Below are 21421 nucleotides of genomic sequence, written 5' to 3'. Positions count from 1 at the left end.
GTTGCGGGATCGAGCCCCACATCAGGCTCCTCTGCTGTGAGCCTGCTTCTTCCTCTCCCACTCCCCCTGCTTGTGTTCCCTCTCTCGCTGGCTGTCTCTATCTCTGTCAAATAAATAAATAAAATCTTTAAAAAAAAAATAAAAAAAATAAAAGTAGTATGAACTTAATTTTGCTTACACATTCACTCACTGCTTGTGAGATGGCCAGATAAGGATATAGGGCTAAAGCCACCCCGAACTAAGGCAAATTTGCAACCATTTAAAACATCTTGTTGTGGCCTTTAGGATCTTTTCTTTATCCTGAACCTTCTGAAGTTTCTTGATAAGCCTTGATGTGAAATTTTAAAATTTTATTTATTTATTTATTCATTCATTCATTCATTCATTGTGCTTGGTATTTACTGGGTCAGTGCTTTTTTTTATATTTAAATTTTAATTTGATTTTAATTTTTTAAAAATTCCAGTATAATTAAGATGCATTGTTCTATTAGTTTCAGGTGTACAATATAGTGATTCAGCAATTCTATACCTACTCAGTGTTCATCACAGTAAGTGTGCTATTTATCCCCTTCATGTTTTTCACCCATCCCCACCCACTTGCCCTCTGGTAACCACCAGTTTGTTGACTATATTAAGAGTCTGTTTGTCTCTTTTTTTCTAGGTTTGTTTGTTTTGTTTATTAAATTCCACATATGAGTGGAATGATGGTTATTTGTCTTTCTCTGACTTATTCATTTAGCATTTACCCTCTAGATCCATCCATGTTGTTGCAAATGGCAAGATTTCATTCTTTTTATGACTAATATTCCATTGTGTGTGTATGTGTGTGTGTATATATATATATGTATATATATATATGGTTAGCTTTTTACTTATGGAAATCCATGCACTTCAAGTTTGGGATATATGTGTGTATATTATATCTTTGATATACTTTTCTTCTTTATTCTTTCTGGAACTTCTGTTATTGTGGTATTAGATCTGTTGGACTGGTCCTTTTATGTTCCTATGTTTTCTTCCTTTTTTCTTTTGTCTGGAAAATTCCTGGAAATTTTCCTTAGTTCTATCTTCTAGCTTCTCTGTTGAAGTTTTCCCCTTTTGACCTCTTAGTTTTAATTTGCAAAAGTCATTCCTCATTCTCTGAATATCGCTTTTATAGGACCCTGCTCTATTTCATGACTACAGTGTTTTCCTTCCACTCTGAAAATATTTTTAGGATCATTGGATGGTTTCTTTAGCTCCTAGCATCTCTTCAGAGTTCCTTTTTTCCTGTTTGCTTGTTTTCATCTCTTCATGTTGGAGGCTTTCTGTGAGTGTCTGATGAACCTTTGATGTCTGGTTTTTGCTTTTGTTTTTATTTTATTTTTTAAGAGAGGCTCTTTAAAGTGATGATTGGAAGGGCTTTGTGTAAATTGTAAGGGTTTCTTGATTCAGGGCTTCACTTCAATGTGATGAGTCAGAAAGCCACTTTGTTTTCATCCTTTGACTCCCAAATTTCAGTGTCTGTATTTTTTTAATCCAGTTTCCGAGAAGAGGACTTCTTTGTCGTGATTAGGATGTACCCTATATGTCTGGTTTTTGTAGCTGAACAGTGGTCTTGGATTAAGGTGGAGATTCTCTTTTCACTGTGGAGACTTTTATTTAATTCTATTTTTAGGACTACACCTTTCCCTTCCCTCCAGTCCCCATGCCTACAAATGGTGCCTGGTGTCCCAGATTACTGCTGGTTTAACTCATCCTGCCGGGGGGATAGTGTTGGCTTGACTATGAGGAATGGGGTAGGGAATCTAGAGCTCTGATGCTTTTGTGAAGACTTCAAGCCAGTCTTCCTATTTTCTCATTGCTATCCCTGCATTCAGAGGGCCCCCCATAATTCTTTAGTTTTTCAGGTTTATGCCATTAGACTAGGCTTGCTTCTTGCTCATCCTTGCTCCCTTCATTTCCCAATCAAATGCTTGGTGTGGTCTTTCTGTGTCTTGTACTGTGTGTCTATTTTTCATTTTCCAAAATTTTGTTGACTTGTCTCTTTCATTCTCCTTGACCTTACGGATTTATGCCTTTAAAAATCCTTTTATTTTAGTTATGGTGGAGTACAGTGGTAAATGCTACTGTTGAGACCACAATATGTTAATTGGAAATCTCTTGACTTTGTGTGACTTTATTTTGTAGGCTGCTTTTACTGTATAGCAGTGGAAAGTACCTTTCCTTTATCTGTTTTGAGTTGATGAGTTCTTTTCTCATTCATTTAAAAGAAATGTTCTATATTATTTCTTTAAAAATTTCCAATAAAATGCACACCCCATGTGTGTGTGTGTGTGTGTGTGTGTGTGTGTGTGTGTGTTTGTGTGTGTATGTGTGTGTGTATGAAGAAAAAATTAGGGGTGCTGGGTGGCTCAGTTGGTTGAGCATCTGCCCTCGGCTCAGGTCATGATTCCCAGGGTCCTGGGATGAGCTCGCATTGGGCTCCCTGCTCAGTAGGGATCCTGCTTCTCCCTCTCCCTCTACTGCTCCCCCTGCTTGTGCTCTCTTACTCTCTCTCTCTCAAATAAAATCTTTTAAAAATAGAAAAAAAATTAAGTTCTTCCTCTCCCAATTATATGATTTTGGATCAAGCTTTGGTGTGTGTCCTTGCATGCTGTTTTTTACATTCATAAAATTATTAAATATGTGTTTTTGAATTTGCAAAATAGACCATTATATACCAAATGGAACAAGTGATAGACCAAATTGACATACCTTTTGTATGTTAAGAGAGTTCTAGAATGCTCTCCTGTGATTGAAAGAAAAAACCCTTTAGGAAAAGGAACCAGTGTTTGGAAGGCAAGTCACAAAAGAGGGGATATAAGTGGCCAACAAAAAGAGGTAAAGATGCTCAATTTCACTGGTAATGAGAGGAATGCAGGATAGAAAAAACAGCCACGAGTCTTTCCCTATCAAATTGGCAACATTTTAAGTGCTCTGGTGAGCATGTGAGAAAATTGGCATTTATGTTGCTGGTGGAAGTTGCTATAGCCTTTCAGGGTTTAACCTGGCAGTATTGAATCTGAAATATATTTTTCCTTTGGTGGACTTACCTTGGAAATCTATGCCACAGGAACAAAAGCAACAGTGTTTAAGAATGATTGTATGAGGATGTTTAATGCAACATTCATCATCCGTAATGGCAAGAGACAGATAAATAAAACACCAGACTAACCTGAATGACCATCACTTTGGAGATGATCAGATTATGGTATTTATATGGTATAGCATACTACGCAACTGTTAAAAATAATGAGTTAAGCCATGTGTTATTATAGTCCCTAGAGATGATTCTATTTTCTTAAAAAAAAAAAAAAAGTGTGGAGGAAGGAGAAGCTAAACCTTGTATATAGGTATCTATGTTTTATTTTTTATTTCATTTATTTTTTTTAAAAGATTTATTTATTTGAGAGAGGGAGCACACACATGCGCGGTTGTGAAGGAAGTGGGAGAGAGGGTCAAGCAGACTCTGCGCTGAGTGCGGAACCCTCGTGGGCTTGATCTCACAACTCTGAGATCAGTACCCAAGCTGAAACCAAGAGTTAGATGCTTAATCGACTGTGCCACCCAGGCGCCCTGGTATCTATGTTTCAAACCAGACACTTGTATAAATATTATCTGATAAAACCTGTGTAAAAATTACCTTAAAAACAAACTTTATCAGTATAAGGTAACTGGAGGATTTCCTGGGTGGCTGACACTTGAGAGTAAGTGGAGGATTGTTCATTATGATTTAAGTCAGGTTGATTACAGTATACAACTAGTATCTTAATCTAGGTCCTTGCTTTCTTTTTCACTTAACCCAGTGGACTACTTATCAGTGTCCTCAGGATTATTTTGTTACTGATGAATTTCTACTCCTTTGGGTACTTCTAGTTGGTAGATTAATATCTGTACCAGAGGAAGTGCAGGGAAGATAAAGAAAGAAACTGGTTCTGTCATTCATATTTTCCTTTTTTCATTTTATCTTTCTGAACACATTTGAGGAGAGTTACAAATACATGCACCATCAGTAAATTAAAAGTAAAACAAATGAAAGCATGGAAAAATAATGGCTTTTAATAGGAGCAATGGTTTATCAGGAAGAAAAGTTAGTTTGTAGAAATAAATGCCTTATGTTCATACACAATTACCAGAGGCACCTGGCATCCCTAGAACAGCGCTTTCCAAGGTGGTATTCAGTCAGGTGCAAGCTACATTGTCATTATTTTAATACTTTTAACTGAAACAAATTTAGGTTGGCTTAGAGCCACTCCTTCATTTAAATATGATTGCTTTTTGTGTTGGGTTGGAACAAAAGAGGTGATATTTAAATGAGGCAGTCTGTGCAGTGGTTTCACATAGGAACCACGTATCTTACCCTGGAAACAAACCAGGGGAGGCTGATAATCATTGCTGTTCAGAATATATACCCATGAATGGGAAGGAATGCCTATATTATATGATTTATAGATTACAAAGGTTCCAGTAATTTTCCTTCCCGTGTTAACTTGCATAAATACGCATTTATTTCCCATTTTACTCTGTCAGACCAATATCTGTCATTAGTTCTTTTATTTTCTTGGGGTTTTGAGCACATTTGGAATGCTTTATAATACCCTCATGGCCCCACATTTGGAAGTATAAATATAGCTTTAATTTAACAACTGTCCCTTTGCCTGGACTTGAACAATATATTGAATTAGACATAGAAATATGTAATAAGGGGAATTTGTAGTTAACTGCCAGTAATCTTGTGATATATGTGTGCGGTGAGTTGAGAATTGAAATACATGATAATGTAGTCAAAACTCTAGATAAAAATTCTGAGGGAGTGATGAATGATGAGCATGAATTGGATTGGTCATGAAAGACTTCTCTGAGGAAAAATATGTGTTGAAGAATTTGGTAGATGTGGATTGGTGGCAAGCAGATGATACTCCTGTCTTGCATTACTATAATGTCTTAACTAATTACCACTAAATGCATTCTTCAAACAAATCATATTAACTAATTAGTAATCAGAAATTGCTGGAAAATATAGTATTTGGAGAAATATAAATAAATTATTCCCTTTCATTCTCAGAGCAGGCACTATTAACCATTATATACCTTGTTTAGGTATAAATCACAGTTGATGAACACATCATCTCTCTATTTAGAAAACGACGTCTGGCGGGATTTAGGTCTAATTTCGGATTAGTGAAATTAGCAAACTTTAACTTTTAGGAATAGGGGTTTTATGAAGAAAACTTAAAATTTTTCCCCCTGGTTTCCCTAATCATAGGCTTAAAAGTTACTTTGTTTTGTGGGTGGTTGAGAATGGATATATAGGATCCATGACTCCTCTAGGAACTTAGTCTCTGGGTCAGTGGATACTTAGCTAGGGTGTACATCGGAACTAACTGGGATACTACTCCCCATTCCCCCAGCTAATAACCAGTTTACATTATTATATATTTATAAGAACATATACACAAGTAGAATTATATAATCCTAGGGAGATAAATATATACACACATACATACTAGGCCTGACTGAGGCTTTCTGATTCAGAGTTGGGTCAGAACTTGGAAAACCATTCAAGATAAATTCATTCTCTCTCTCTGTTACCAGCTCACCAGGCAATTCTGATGCATAGCTGTGTTTGGGAAGCATTGTTCTAGGGGAATCTCTAGAAAAATATCTCAAATGCTGTTTAAATAATTTATCTTGACCTATAATCATACTACCTCCATATCTAGACCTAACTTTTAGCATGTTCTTTAAATTTTTTAAATCAAATAAAATTTGAGTAGTTGAAGTAGTATTTTATTAATGCTACTAATTTCTTAATGTTTGCATATGAAATTAATGCTTAGTGAACTTCTTTAAAAAAAATTCCCTGCATTGTTAGAGCTTTTACTTCAAGTACCTTTCCCAGATATCATCTTTTCTTTCCTGGTAACCCCCTTGTGAGTTGGGTGATTTGATTTCCCTTACGTTGTATACATGGAAATCCAAATCTACAAGGTGGGAATTTTACAGTTTCTTGGAATTGCAGGTGGGGGATATAAAGACCCTGGACTGAATCCATACTGATTCTGGAGTGTCTTAGGAATTCTTTTTCCCCTATCATTTATCCCCAGTAGTTTACTTTTCCTTTGCCTGTTTTGCATTGAATCAGAGTTTTGCATTGCCTTATCATTGCTCAGGATGCTGCTTTATAAGGGCTATCAAACTGATAAAAGTGACACACCATTTTTTGTTTTTAACTACGCTAAACCACATACTATCCTTTGCCAGGATGAGCTTTAAAGACTTCAGGTGGAAGTCTTTGTTTAGATGTGACAGAAGTAATTGTTCTTTAGAATACCTAGCAATGTGTTTCAGATGTGCTTTCTCAAATACAGTTAACAGACTGTCCAAATAACTGGCATAAATAATGAGGACATTTATATCATGTAAGAATTCTGGAAGGAGGTGGTTCCAGAGTTGTCTGATTCATAGCCTAACTATCTCAGTGTTCTGGGTCATTTTTGCTCTGATCCTTTTGGTTCATCGTGGTCCTGTCTGGTCCATCATGGCCACAGATAGCTGCAATAGGTCTAAACAGCATATTTGTATATAACAGAATCCAAAAGTCAGCAGAAGAGCATGGCCTTCTTCACAAGCCTCTCTCTCTTTTTTTCTGGGTGGACAGGGGTCCCTACAATCCCCAGCCAATTATCCCTTATGTCCCATTGCAAAATTGGTTACATATCCAGTCCTAAATCAGATACTGACAAAAGGAAATGAGATTCATTATCACCGTATAACAGTGTTGGTTCATCCCCTGGAACTGGAGGGGAACCCACCCATCTGATCCTGCTGATATCTCAAATAACATCAGTGTTTTGTTATCACAGAGAGGGGGAGGCTAGTGGGTAGGCAGTCACTATTATGTGCCAAACTATAGTAATGCAGTTATGTAGTGACATTTTCCACATGTTACGTAAGAAGCAAAATGAAATTTTAGTATTTTAACCTTTAAAAGAGAAGCATATTTATTTGAGAAGCATGTTATTTTCTATGTGCTACTTTGTGATTGTCATAGGAAGCCAATGTTTTGGCTTTTAACCTAATAAAATTAGATTAAAATTACTATTATTTTTGTCTTGTGTACAGTTTATTCCTCTCTGAGATTAAGCTCCTCAGTGATACTACATCATTTTGATCGTAGTTTCTGATTCTTTGTAATTAATTAGTACTCATTCTTCTAGGTGGATTCTCCACGGTTTTCCTGGTGCGGACACATGGTGGAATTCGCCATGCATTGAAACGAATGTATGTCAATAACATGCCAGACCTCAACATTTGTAAAAGGGAAATTACAATTATGGTAAGTGAAAGAGTAATTCCATTTGAAAAATTTAGTGTATTTTCTTTCGGTTTTGCACCATAACATTAACCAGCTTTTAGACAAGCTGCTTATTGCTTTATGCATGGCTAGAAAATCTTTGAAGTGCATTCTTTATAGTCCTACTTAGGGCTAAATATAGTCAACTCCTTCTCCTCTATCCTCTCTTCCTTATTGTAGTTCAACGGGCAAACTACTGTGCTTTTTCTTTTTCCCCCTCCTTTAAAAATACATTTTAATTATGGAATATTTTAAGAATAGAAAAATTAGAGAATTATGTAATAAATACCAGCTTATGCACTACCCAACTTAGGAATTAAAATCTTAACAGATATAGTTGAAGCCTTCTGTATATTCCTTCCTAGCTGTTTCCCTGTTCTGTTCTCATCCAAAAAGAAACTGCTGTCCTGAACTTGGTGTTTACCTTTCCCATGGTATTTGATACATCCAAAGTAAAGTGTTTGTCTTGAACAACAACAATTTGTTTTGCTTTTCATTTTTAAAATCATGCTGTAAAGTTTATTGTTGTTATTACTTTTTTTTTTTTTGGGTATACTCTGCAATATATGGAAAGATAACCCTCAATAAGGGAAAAATTCTTTTTAAATATTAGGAAAAGTAAAAAGTATTTTAATAGGTTATTAAAGAAATTTTAGTAACTTGGTTAAATAAACAGTTAAAAAAGTACAAAATAAAAATTTTATTTTTTTTCTAGGGTATCTAATTCTCAGTGCTCTGGATAGCTTCTTGTTGTTTTTCTCCTCTTCCTTCTCCCCTGTTCCTCCTTTTCTTACTTCTCTTCCTCTTCCCTTTTTCCTCCGCCTCTTTTCCTCCTACTCCTCTTCCTCCTTCCCCTCTTCCTCCACCTCTTCTTCTTCCTCTTCCTTATCTTCTTCCTCTCCCCCATCCTTCCCCCGCTCCCTCCACTTCTTCTTTCTCCTCCTCTCTTTCCCTCCTCTTTCTTCCTCCACCTCTTCATTCTTCTCCTCCTTTTCCTCTTCCCCTTCCCCGCTTCCTCCACCTTTTCCTCCCCCTCATTTTCTTTGTCCTCCTCTTTTCCTTCTTCTCATTCTTTCTCCCCTACTTCCTCCCCCTCTTTCTTCCCCTCTTCTTCTTCTTCCTTCTCCTCTTCCTCTTCCCTCCCTCCACCTCTTCTTTCTTCTCCTCTCCTTCTTCCCCCTCTTCTTCCACCTCTTCTTTCTCTTTTTCTTCTGTTCTCTGCCTCATCTCATCTATTAAGTGCTAATATATATTTTAAAATTTGTTTTATTGAAGTGAAATTTACATAATATAAAAATCAGCTATTTTATTTATTCATTTTGTTATTTGTTTATTAAAATCAGCTGTTTAAAAGCGAACAGTTCGGGCATTTAGTGCATTCATGATGTTGTGCAGTCACCACCTCTGTCTAGTTCTGAACCTTTTCATCACTCCAAAAGGAAATCCCCTGCCCAGTAAGCAGTTGCTCCCATTTTAGCTTGTTCTAGCTCCTGGCAGCCACCCATTCTGTTATGTCTCTATGGATTTACCTATTGTGGATAGTTCATGTAAATGGAGTCATGTGATATGTGACCTTTTGTGTCTGGCTTCTTTTGCTTAGCGTGTTTTTGAGGTTCATCCACATGGTATGTGTGTCTATCTGTCTATTGCAATTTATTCATCTGTTGATGGACTTTTTTAAAAAACCATTGATGGACATCTGGGCTGTTCCTACTTTTTGGCTGTTGTGATTAGTGCTGCTATGAATATGTGTGTATATGTATTTGAGTATTTTCAGTGTTTAGGGTTTATATCTAGGAGTGGTATTGCTGTGTCATGGTAATTCTGTGTTTAACTTTTTTAGGAACCACTAAACTGTTTTCTGTAGCAGCTGAACCATTTTATGTTCACACCAGCAATGTATGGGAATTCCAGTTTTTCCACATCCATGTAAATGCTTGTTAATATCATTCTTACTTACCAATCTGCTTAGAGAGAGATTTCCTATTTTATATCAACATCTTTATCAACACATATTTTGATCCCTTTTGTTCACTGATAGGCACATTTATACAACATGACTTACCTGATTCTGCTTTTATTCTCCCTATTCCCTAGTTAGACTAGAGTTAATTAGGCTTTGAGACTTGGTTTTTAAAAGCTTTTTAGAAAGGCTATCAGTCAAAAGGGTGAAGAGATTTACACCAAGATAGTAGGGGTTCTTAGACTAAATTCTCTAACTTGAGTCTAGATATGGTACTGTTGTACCATAATTCTTCCTTTCAATAGAATTTGTATAATTTTGTAAAATATAGTCATCATCAGTAGCAGCAACACTCAAGATAATTTAGGGAGATTAGCTCTTTAGAGCAGTGGTCTTCCAACTTTTTTTTGTTGCCCATCGATATTATGTATTTATGAATTATTCACATGTTCAGCTGCCAAATGACGTGGTTACGAATTGGGTTTATTATTAATGATAGTGGACATAAATTTATTTTAAAAATCATTGTTGGTAATTGTTTTTTAATTTCCAGACTGACTTAATTAGATTATTTTTAAACTTATTGCATGCTGATGATTATCTTGTACCAGGAGCAAAAGTGTCAGATTTGCCATTTTTTTCCTATTTCCTTGTACTTATATTATTAGTATTATCTTTAACCTATCGTTACTTAATAGAAATCTTTTTAGCCACTTGTTCATTTTGTAGGTTATTTAGTTAAAAGTATATATATATATATGTATATATATGTATGTACACATTCATAAATCCACTTAACCAAGTACACATAAATTGCAGTATGTTGAAGGGAAAACAAACAAATGAGATTATAATTGTTAGTTCATAAATATTAGAGCTTAATTTAAAACATTTTTTTAGGTAAAAATAAATAAAAGTAAAATTCTGATACTATATTGTTGAGGCCCAAAGGACCTTGTGGGCTTTTGGAGACTTTTGGTTTTGAGTGAGCCATCTGTTTCTTCCTGATTGAATTTAAAAATTAGTGTTCATTGAATATCTGCCTGTTAGAAAATGGCAGCCACACGTAAATAAACTTTTCATTGAAACTGTAGAAGCCTTTTTGAAGGTTTCTACTTCCATATTTCTACACTTCATTATGTAGAGGAGAATCTATAGTTTTAACGAGATCAGATTCCATACTTATGCTTAATTTACTTTTTGAAATTGTTTAACCATTGCTAATAGAGCTTTAAAATGTATGTTTTTCAATTATTATTTTTTTTTTTCAGAAAGAGCTGTCTGGTCACAAAAATATTGTGAGTTATTTGGACTGTGCTGTTAATTCAATTAGTGATAATGTATGGGAAGTGCTTATCTTAATGGAATACTGTCGAGGTAAGTATTTTTCTGTATTTGTTTTATACTGAAAAAAATTGCCCTTAAAATGGTTTACTAGGTGTCTTGGTTTCTCCTAAGGCAGCTGTCACCTGATTCTAGACACTTATTGTAATCTCAGCTTTAATTATCTAATTAAGGAATGCTGTTAAGAAATATTTAAAATCTAGTCATCCTTGCTGCAGTGATGATAGGAGCATGTAAATGACAATTAGAAAAATGCTGTTGGTTTAAAACAAGAAATCCAAGCAGGTGAAGAGCAGTTTCACATCATCCTCCCTACATGCTTGTTTTATAGTCCAACAAAGAAGAGCATAATTTATCAATATTAGTGTTGTAAGATTTTTTCCAGCACTCTATCATGTAATTTGCAATATATTAAATGTAATAAATTTAGATGCATTTTGATCTGTAATATTTATAAACTTACATAGTCTTTGGGGTTCTTTTGTAAATATCAGAAGGTTAAAAACTGTATTTTATTTGTCTCTCTTATGGTATTTCAAAGAAATATTTACTGGTATAGTATGCCTTAATAATAATAATTTTAAAACTTTTTAATTTAATGTGTTTGAAGGGGCAATTAATTTATTTCCTGCAAACTCACATTTTTTTTTTAATCAGACTGTATCTGGCAATTTGGGCTTTAGGGAACCTTGGTTTATATTTAGATTCTCTTAAGGCAGTTATGATTTTTAATTATAATATTAGAACACTTGTCATTTCCTGAATGATGGAGGAGGAGGAGGAGGATGGTGGTAGTGTTGGAGAAAATATAGTCTCATTTACTCTAGGCTTGTAAGGAGGGAAGGACAGGGGAAAATGAAGTGAATCAGTATTGTAGTATCTATTAAGATATATTTGTAACTTATTTCCATATATAATAAAAGAAAATTAGATGTTTTCCTGGATGTTTTCTCTTTTTTATATTTCATACTGTAAAACATTGTGATCTTTTTAAGGAGAAGATATTGATGTTCTTTACTCCACTTTTCTGAGTTCTAGCATTTGTGATGCTAACTCTTAGCTGGATAAGAGTAGCCCTTGGTTACTTGTAAAGATAGCCCTTGGCTATTATTTAAAGATAATTGAATCTGGCATAATCATAACCTTGGATGAGTTTAATTAATAGTCATCCAGAAGACATTTTAAAAGGGGAACCAAATGAATTTCAGTTTTTAGGGGACAAATTTTATTTTTTAATTTTTATTTTTTAAAGATTCATTCATTTATTTGAGAGAGAAAGAGAGAGAGAGTAAGTCATGGGGAGATCATGACCCTGAGATCATGACCTGAGCTAAAATCAGGAGTTGGATGCTTAACCGAATGAGCCACCCAGGTGTTCCAGGGGATAAATTTTAAAATAGGAGTATGACCTGAGCTATATTTTGAGGAAGGCATGCTTTTGCTTTTTAAAAAATTAAAAAAAAAAACCAAAACTTTTGATCTGGTTTGAATTAGCAAGCTGATTCACATGAAATTTTTATTTTTATCAAAGTAATTCATATATATGTTTTAAAAAGTCGAATAGTTCTGTTAAGCTGTGTCTAAATCATTATCCTCTTGCCCCATCCCTCTCCTCAGAGGCATTCACTTTAAAAATCCTTGAGATATTTCTCCTCATATTTACTTCCATATTTCTACACTTCATTATGTAGAGGAGAATCTATAGTTTTAATGAGATCCTTAGAGTATGAAAAAGAGGGAACTTAGAGAACGAGGGGAAGTATGTGATTCTGGGCATGAGGAGGCTCTTGAATGAAAGTTTGCTAGTGGTTTTTCTGATTTTGTGTTTTAGATAGTATCTTCAAGTAAAGATGAGGATTTTATTGTCAGAGTAGTATATTCTTAGTTTTTAGATTAAATTAATAATCAGTGTTTAAATTATTTTGTTTGTCATTTAGCTGTGATATGTAATAGTCTGTAATTATATTTTCTTTCTTGTACTTTTAAATTTTTTTCCTGGAGTTGATAATTACTCTATTTTTCATTTGCCTAATTTCCTTCTCCATAAATATTAGCATTTTTTTTTTTAAAGATTTTCATTTATTTATTCGACAGAGATAGAGACAGCCAGCAAGAGAGGGAACACAAGCAGGGGGAGTGGGAGAGGAAGAAGCAGGCTCATAGCGGAGGAGCCCGATGTGGGGCTCGATCCCATAACACCGGGATCACGCCCTGAGCCGAAGGCAGACGCCTTAACCGCTGTGCCACCCAGGCGCCCCATAAATATTAGCATTTTAGCCCCACATTCCCCAGTGGAAGTGTCAGTCTTTATGCAGTATGCTTAAACGTTTAAATAGTTGTGTCAATTTTAGTTTTTCTTCCATAGAAATTTCTTTTCAGGAGATTTCAGTTCTGCCTAATTTTGAACAACATTTAGCTGTCATTCTGGGCATTCCCTTTGTCTTCCTGTCTTGAACTCCCTACTGCTCATGCCTCCCTCCTTGTTTTTAACTACCTCCTTGGAAGAGCGTACATTTTTCATTAGCTTTCTGATAGTGGATTATGGAGGGAAACATTTTTGAAACCCTGCATATATAGAAATGTTTTTATTCTACATCCATATTTAATTGTTAATTTGGCCGACTAAAGTGTTGTAGGTTAGAAATAATTTTGATCTAGAATTTTGAAGGCATTATTCCATTTTTTCCCCAAGTGTTTGCTAGTATTGAGAAGTCTGATGCATTATGATTCTTCAGTTTTTATTAGGTAACCTGTTTTTTTCCATGGGCACTTAGAATCTTTCCTTTATCTCCAGCATTGTAAAATCTCAGATATATTGGCTTCGTTGTGGGTCAGTTTTGCTATTTTATTTCTGGGCACTCAGTTTTTTTCTCTCCTTCATTTTCTCTGTTCCTCTCTTTTTCTTCTCTTTTTAAAAATTCTACTTCTGTTGGGAGCATTCCTTAAATATATCTTTTAGCTCCTCTATAGAATTTGGTATTACTGCTATGTTATTTTTACTTTCCAGGAACTCTTTCTGTTTTCTCAATGTTGTTCTTTGTTAAAATGCACCTTGCTCTTGTTTTAGGTGCAGATACTTTGTTGTCTGCAGTTATTATAGTTTTTAAAAAGTTTTCTCCTGTTCCTTGTGTTTTTGTTTTTCTGATTTTTTTTTCTGTTATTACGCCTTCTTTTTTTGTTAGAAGTTTTCTTCAGATGTTTCACCAGCTAAGCTTACTGCCCTCTGAGTGGGCAGTTACAGCCTAGAGAAGGAATCCAGAGGATCTGAATAGAGCATGCTCAGTTCCTTTTTCTCAGATGAATCAATTAGATAAGTTCCTTTACTTTCATGCGGGAGGAGTGAGTTGGAGGGGTAGAGAATGGGAGAATAATTACTCTCCCCTTCTTCTATAGAAGCTAATTATATTACATAAAATTGTTTAAGAATGAAGGTACTTTTGTAAGGAAGTCAATGCTACGAATATAGATCAGGTACATTGGTTTTGATTAGGGATAAAACCGTATAGGATGTAGGAGAATAAGAATGTATTATATAGCTGATACGCCCCATCATGGTTTTAGATATCAAATGTTTGCAGTCATCTTTTGTAATAGATGTTAGATCTTTGTAGGTTCATGATTTGACACTGCTTAGTTTGCTAATACTCTGATGTAGATTAAAGAGAGATTACATGCTTTAGGTAAGACTTCCAGAAATCAGAGTTGAATTTAAATATATTTCCATCATTGTATGAAAAGAACTTTTGGGTGTGGGGGTAGTTTAGTCGGTTAAACGTTTGGCTCTTGATTTCAGCTCGTGTTGGTCTCAGGGTCATGAGTTCAAGCCCCTTGTTGTACTCCTTACTGGGTGGAGGGCGTGGAGCCTACTTAAAAAAAAAAAAAAGTGAGAGTGAGGGAGAGAATGAGAGAGAGAGAAAGAGAGAGAGCGCTTTTATTTCCAGGAGGTGTTTTACAGAAATTCCCATGGATGATATACCTGTTAGCTTTTGCTTAATAACAAAACATCCCAAAACTCAAGAGCGTAAAACAACAGTCATTTATTATTACTTGTGTATCAGTGGGTCATCTGTTCTAGACTGAGCTTGGAGGAATGACACTGTTCATTTTGACTGGGCTCGTTCACATGAGCGTAGATTTACTGGAATTAGAGTGGCTCTGTTTCATATGTTTCTCATCCTTTTCCCTGGCGCTAGCAAACTGTCCTGGGGATATTTTTGTAACAGAGATAGTAGAAATACAAGTATACCTTTTTTGATTTCTGAATCTGGTTCTTTTGTTTCTCATTAGAATAATCTTAACTTTAATTTTCAGGGGACTTTGATTTGCATAATGGAATTTTATTTGTTTCTATGTTTGAAATACAGCTCAACTACAGCTGTTAGCTTTTTCTGGGGACTTGGATTTTGTGATTCAAGACCTCTGAATGGAAAAAAGAGGATTATTGTTTGTTTAAAATTTATTCTACTCATTACAACATTGAAAGTTTGGAAGAGGAACTCAACATAGAGTTCAAGGTTATGATTTCTTCAGCTATGAAATGATATTTCAAGAATGTGAATGAGCACCAATAAAACACTTTTCATCCTGTTTAATTGTTGATTAAAACAAGTTCCGTCTAACTCACAAAAGGATGGAGGAAATTGCTACTTGGTCAGGTCCCTCAATCTTGAGACACTCTGAATAAATTGCAACCAAGTATACTTGAATGTTCTGAAAATTGAGGATTGATAGGTAAAATTTGGTATTTTTTTCTGCTTTAAAATTTTATTTTTTATTTTTTTATTTTTTTATTTTTTTTTTAAAGATTTTATTTATTTATACGACAGAGATAGAGACAGCCAGCAAGAGAGGGAACACAAGCAGGGGGAGTGGGAGAGGAAGAAGCAGACCCATAGCGGAGGAGCCTGATGTGGGGCTCGATCCCATAACGCCGGGATCACGCCCTGAGCCGAAGGCAGACGCTTAACCGCTGTGCCACCCAGGCGCCCCTTTAAAATTTTAAAAAGAAACCCACCTATTTCAGAAAATACGTGAGCATGCTGTTTAGACCGTAATAATAAAAGGAACAGGTGTGTGTGCACCTTCTTGCAGATTACAAAGTAGTAAACATTCATTTGTCCAACCTTGTTAAAGGGAAGTTTCAAGTTAATATAAGTTTGCCTTTTTAAATTCCCAAACCTGATTTTTATTAGAATGCTTTCTGAATGAATCACATATTTACTTGTGTTCTTAAATGATGGTAAACTTTTTTTTTAGTAATTTAGAATTGTCATTAGACTATCGCTTATTTTGGTATATGTAATATATAATCATCCTTCCAGGGCTCATTGGTATAACTGTTTGAGTTTATTTAGTAAGTTATTCTGCCCATTGTCTTTTACCTGAATTAGAGCATAAGCCTCTTAACCCGTCTCTCTATTTCCACTCTTGTGATTCCCCCATAATCAAGGAGATCCTTTAAAAAGCTAGATCAGGAAGTTTTCGTGGTTGTCAAGATAAAATCTAAAATATGGCTGATGGATAGCTGTCTTGCCAGTTTCATGTCACTTTACCTCTTCTCTGCTTCTTAGACCATACCTACATTGGCTTTAAGTTATTCAGAATTATTAAGCTCTTTTCCAAACTGGAGGCCTTTGCACATGTTACTTGCTGTTGCTAGCATGCTTTTCTCACTGATCTCTGCCTGATTAGTTCCTAATCATGCTGCAGCCTCAACATAAATAACACTTACTCAGACCTCATCTGACACCCTCTCCTCCCCATCCTCCTTCACCAATTTAAATTTAGGTTCCTCTCATATTATCCTCATTGTATATAATTATATGTATTTGTGTATTGGCTTAATGTTTATCTGTGCCTTTAGATTATAAATTCCATGATAATATAAACTTTATTTTTGCTCACCACTGTTTATACAATAGCTAGCACAGTGTTGACTGTTTCTTCAATCCATGATGCCTTCAGTTATACGGTTTCAGAGATGATTTGAGAGATGTTAAAATCTTAAAAAATGGCCAGTAGTATCTATCTTAAGATGTTTTCATTTCAGAGATGTAAAATATGAAAAACAAATGCATGTCACTGAATCAATATATGATACAGTGAGCATTATGAAAAAACCAATTCCCCATTACCTAAGACCATATAGGCATTTCTTAATTTCTTGGTGGTAGTCTTCTTTTACTGAAAATACGTCTTCTCAAAATTTCTTTTTTGGTTAGCTGGGCAGGTAGTGAATCAGATGAATAAGAAGCTGCAGACAGGTTTTACGGAAGCAGAAGTGTTACAGATATTCTGTGATACCTGTGAAGCTGTTGCCAGATTGCATCAGTGTAAGACTCCAATAATCCACCGGGATCTGAAGGTAGGAATTTTAGACTACTTATGGATTAATACATTTTAAACTTCAGCATTAAAATGTTTTTGGACTGTCTTCATCTACACTAGTTTTTATTATCAGCACTGAGAAGGGTCTCTCTGTCCTAGCCTCATTTCCTGAGGCCATGTAAAGACTGTAGAATGGAAACTGTGCTTTCCATGACCCTGAGGGCTTCTAGTACGGCTGTATAAGTGGATTTTGTGCCCTCTTCTCTGCTTCTGTTGTACACAGTGGGCTTTTTTAAAAAGGGTTCATGTGAGCAAAAATGTGAACTTCACTGATGCAGGTTGAATGTCTTTCCACACTATTCTTGTTCAGTTCAGCTCTCCTCCTATTTCCTGTAATCCATATTAAGCATCACGATGTTTTCCAGAGATTCTGGAGGCAAACTTGAATGGGTCTTTTTACTCATTTATTTATAATTTACTATAGTTTTCTGTAATTTACTATAATTTGGTGGTGATTGTCTTTAATGTCATTTTATCTTAGTTTTTTTGTGGGCTCTCATCTCTTGTATAGGGTACCCACTTGTTACATTGGAAGAAGTCCCCAAAGAGGATTTAAATATTCCTGGTATCATATTTCTCAAGTTATCATTACATATATCATTTAAAACCATAGGTGTCTTCTTTGATGCCCACAAACACTAGGTTTACAAAAATTTCTCTTCCCCAAATGCTGTATGCCCAGATATCCCATGGCTAACATTTCACCCTGCTTCAAGTCTGCTCAGATCAACCCTGTCAGTGAGTTCTGTCTTATACCGCCTTATTTATAGTTACAGCCTAACATTCCTGCTCTCTACCCTGCTCTCTATCTTTTGTTATCACTTGTTACCTTGTAGGGTACAATATAATTTGCTTATGAATTGTGCTTGTTGTTTGCTTTCTGTTCTCTTCCACTAAAATGTAAACTCCATGTGGGCAGGGATTTTTCTCTTTTGTAGTGATATATCTAAGTATTTAGAAGGGTGCCTAGCACTTAGCCAGGATCTCAATAAATATTTAATGAAGGAATGAATCCCAGTTCTGACTGGTTATACAAAATTTATGAAAGGTGATAATAAAATCCTCTTAAGATACAAGAGAATAGAAGGTGTCATTTAAAATGTAGGTTGTTAACCATGAAAATGTCATCTAGGGTTACCTACTACCGTTAATATGATACAAATTAAGCCAAGATTGAAATGCATGACTGCAGACTTCTGTCCTTTAATTTGGATAACTAGTTATCCAATGAGCTAGTAGTTCATTTCAGTTCTTTCGAATATGCAGTGTTTACATTTTCCCTAATAATTTGCTATGACTTTAACACATAGAGACAAAACTGTGTTTTTTAGTGGAGCATTTTCAATAAAAATGGAATTAGAAGTCAATCAGGTAGAATTTTAATGGCTTTTGTTACTTGCATACAGATAAGCTGAAGTGTCAGAAAAGGAGAAAAACAGAGGTACAGTATAGACCTCGACTGCTGCTAGTTCTTTTTTTTTCATAGAAGAGGTTTAAAGAGGATTTAGGGCTTCTTGGCCCCTGCAAAAATCATCCTGGGATGGGAGAAGCACTTCTCTGTTCTTAATAAGAGAAATAGTAGACATAGTCAAGTATATTTTTGGTCTGATTTGTTTGTCCTTCCTCATAATTTATCTTACTCCTGTCTCTATGTATATATGGCACAAACCTTTCAATGTTTATTTTGTAAAAACATGGTTATAAAAATATAATTTCTCTTTGAAAATACTACTAATTATTTATTTTTTCTGAAGGTAGAAAATATTTTGTTGAATGATAGTGGAAACTATGTACTTTGTGACTTTGGCAGTGCCACGAATAAATTTCTTAATCCTCAAAAAGATGGAGTTAATCTAGTAGAAGAAGAAATTAAAAAGTAAGTTTCTGTCTTTATTGTGCTTTGTCTCATGGGAATTTTAATTAAGTCTCTGGACCAGTTCTGCTAATACGAATTTTAGGTGTTCGATTTATAGATTTCTTCAAAATATTTCTGTGCTGTAGACATTGACTAATTTATGTCTGCTCTAGCTCAGTAGAAAATATATTTTATCATGCATACAGGGTTTTCATGTACATTGTAAATATATTAAGAAATTTGTCAAGCTGTAGTAATTTGTGGAATCATTAAAGGGAGTTTTAAGTGATTGTTGAGTTCAGTTAAACATCTTTGTTTTTACTAATACTGAGGATTTGTGCTTATTAGGAAAAAAAATCAAACTATTGGAAAACTACGTTTTTACTTCATATTTAAATGAGGAAGATTCACTTCTTAATGTATTGAAAACTGTGTGGAAAACATGTTACTTTGTGATAGTGTATTAGAAAACTCTGTGGTAGAAATGTCATATCTGCTTTTATGTTTTCTTAATTTTGTATCTTCTGTGGTTGCTAGAGTACCTGTAAGTACCTTTCCCTGACTTTTCTGTGTCCTAGTTTTAGAAAATAGCATTGTAAATCTTAGATTACCTTAGTAAAATGATACAGCATGCCCAATGATCTGTGAGAGTAGGAATTTCTGCATAGTTGTCTTTTCTAAGTTGCCTTTCTTCACTTCCTCACAAGTTCTCAGTTGTTTAAGACTAAGAGCTATCACTTGACCTGCAGTATACATTTTGAAATGACTCAAGGAGAGCTGATCTTACTGTGGCCCATTTGTGTAACACTGTGGGTTTCTAGACTACGTATTGCTACTCAGGAAACTTAGCCTATGATGATTATATTAGATTCTGTAAAACTTAACTCCTTAGTAGACACAAACGTCCTGAAGAACACAGAACAAATTATTGAATTGGCTTCTTGGGGGGATATATATATCCATCATAAATAAATAAATAAATAAATAAATAAATACTTTTAAAATTTTATTTATATTTATTTATTGGGTCATGGTATATAATGCCTGCTTTAGGATCTCTGACTTGCTGAAAGTTTCATTTCTTGCTGTTGAGATTTGAAGTATAGTTAAGGTTTAGTAGAATTTTGCAGTAGTGATGAATGCAGGCTCATGAGGAGTTCTTGTGCATTGGGGCTCAATTGAGGAATTAATGGCCTAACCATTTATTCAGTTAACAGGTGTTTATTCAGGGCCTGCAGTGCAGCGGACACTGTTGTTGGTGCTGCAGTATAGCAGTGAACAGAAGTCCTGCCCTCATGCAGTTTCTATTCTGGTTTCTCAGGTTGCTCCTCTGTAGTGTCTCACCAGTCAGGGTAATTTTGAAAAAATGAGATGACAGAATGTTGAGCCTTAAAATATTTCATATAAAATGAAACATATGAACACTCAAAATTGATCTTAAATTATGCCATCATATAGGAAGTCCTTCCATTGTCTAACAATTTTTGCCATGAAATTGAGTACTACTTCATTAAAATAAACTCTTCGTAGTGGATTTAGAATTTTTATATTGGTAAATATTTTTTCACAGTATCTTTTAATTCCAAATAGCTTATGATGACAGTCAGTTCTAAAAGTGTTCTTAATTAGTGTAGCTAGAATTATGGCAACTAGGTTACTTTTAAAACAAAAATGATAAAAACAAACCTAAAGGAGATTTACTACTATGTGCCAGAAATTATGTTAGAGTCCATTAAAAACAAAAGCCTTAATAAACATATAAATTTATTTTTTGAGAGCATAGTAATTTTGCTTTTAGATTAATAGACTAAAATATTTTGATAAGAATAATTTTAGAGTCAAATTATTTAAAATAAATTCAAGGAAAACTAAATTTTCAATCCATTGTCTATAACATTTCTTTTAAAGAAAATTAAGTTTTTATATCATTAGAGATGCTGTTGCACTTATTGAATAAAAATGTGTATGTAGATGTTTTGTATTGTTAAATCTTGATAGACTTTTATTGAGCTTTTTAAAAATAGTGTAATTTCTATATAATGTTATTGAAACTCAAAGTTTTTGTAGTATTTTATATAGAAACAATGTAGTATCTTTTTTTTTTTTTTTTTTTTTATATCTCCACTCCACTTATTTACTGCCAGGTATACAACTCTGTCATACAGAGCCCCTGAAATGATCAACCTTTATGGAGGGAAACCCATCACCACCAAGGCTGATATCTGGGTAAGGCCAAGAAAGGCTAACATTTTCTCTAACCAAATTTAAAAAAATCTGAGTTCAGTTGATTATTTTCCCCCGTGTCCCCCAAAAGGTATTTTATAAGTAGAAGAGAGTGGTATATAGTGGTGCTTCTTATTCAGAAGAATAAAACAAATAGAACATTTTATCTTCTTAATCCCGAATTGGAAAGCTTAGGTATAAAAAGTAAATAAAGTACTTCCATATAATGTGACGTTTTACCACAGTATTTTTTAGAATTTATATTACATAA

At 34.6% G+C, this 21421-nt stretch overlaps 1 protein-coding gene across 3 annotated transcripts in view; it reads left to right on the top strand.

Moving 5' to 3' along the window:
* BMP2K (BMP2 inducible kinase) overlaps positions 1-21421 on the top strand; it is a 126626-nt gene that overhangs the window by 42411 nt on the left and 62794 nt on the right. For 2 of the 3 annotated variants that reach the window (XM_087864052.1, XM_087864050.1), the window contains exons 2-6: positions 7242-7360; positions 10613-10718; positions 16907-17049; positions 18827-18948; positions 21072-21153. In XM_087864052.1, the coding sequence (XP_087720178.1) occupies positions 7242-7360; positions 10613-10718; positions 16907-17049; positions 18827-18948; positions 21072-21153 (572 nt within the window). The remainder of the gene's footprint in view (positions 1-7241; positions 7361-10612; positions 10719-16906; positions 17050-18826; positions 18949-21071; positions 21154-21421) is intronic. The other variant, XM_087864051.1, reaches the window with a different exon arrangement.

The sequence above is a fragment of the Ursus americanus genome, chromosome 8 (assembly GCF_024610735.1).
Source record: "Ursus americanus isolate L20-20 chromosome 8, mUrsAme1.1.p, whole genome shotgun sequence".
NCBI lineage: Eukaryota > Metazoa > Chordata > Mammalia > Carnivora > Ursidae > Ursus > Ursus americanus.
Note: the sequence above shows the minus strand (reverse complement) of the source record. Positions and strands in the feature narration are given on the sequence as shown.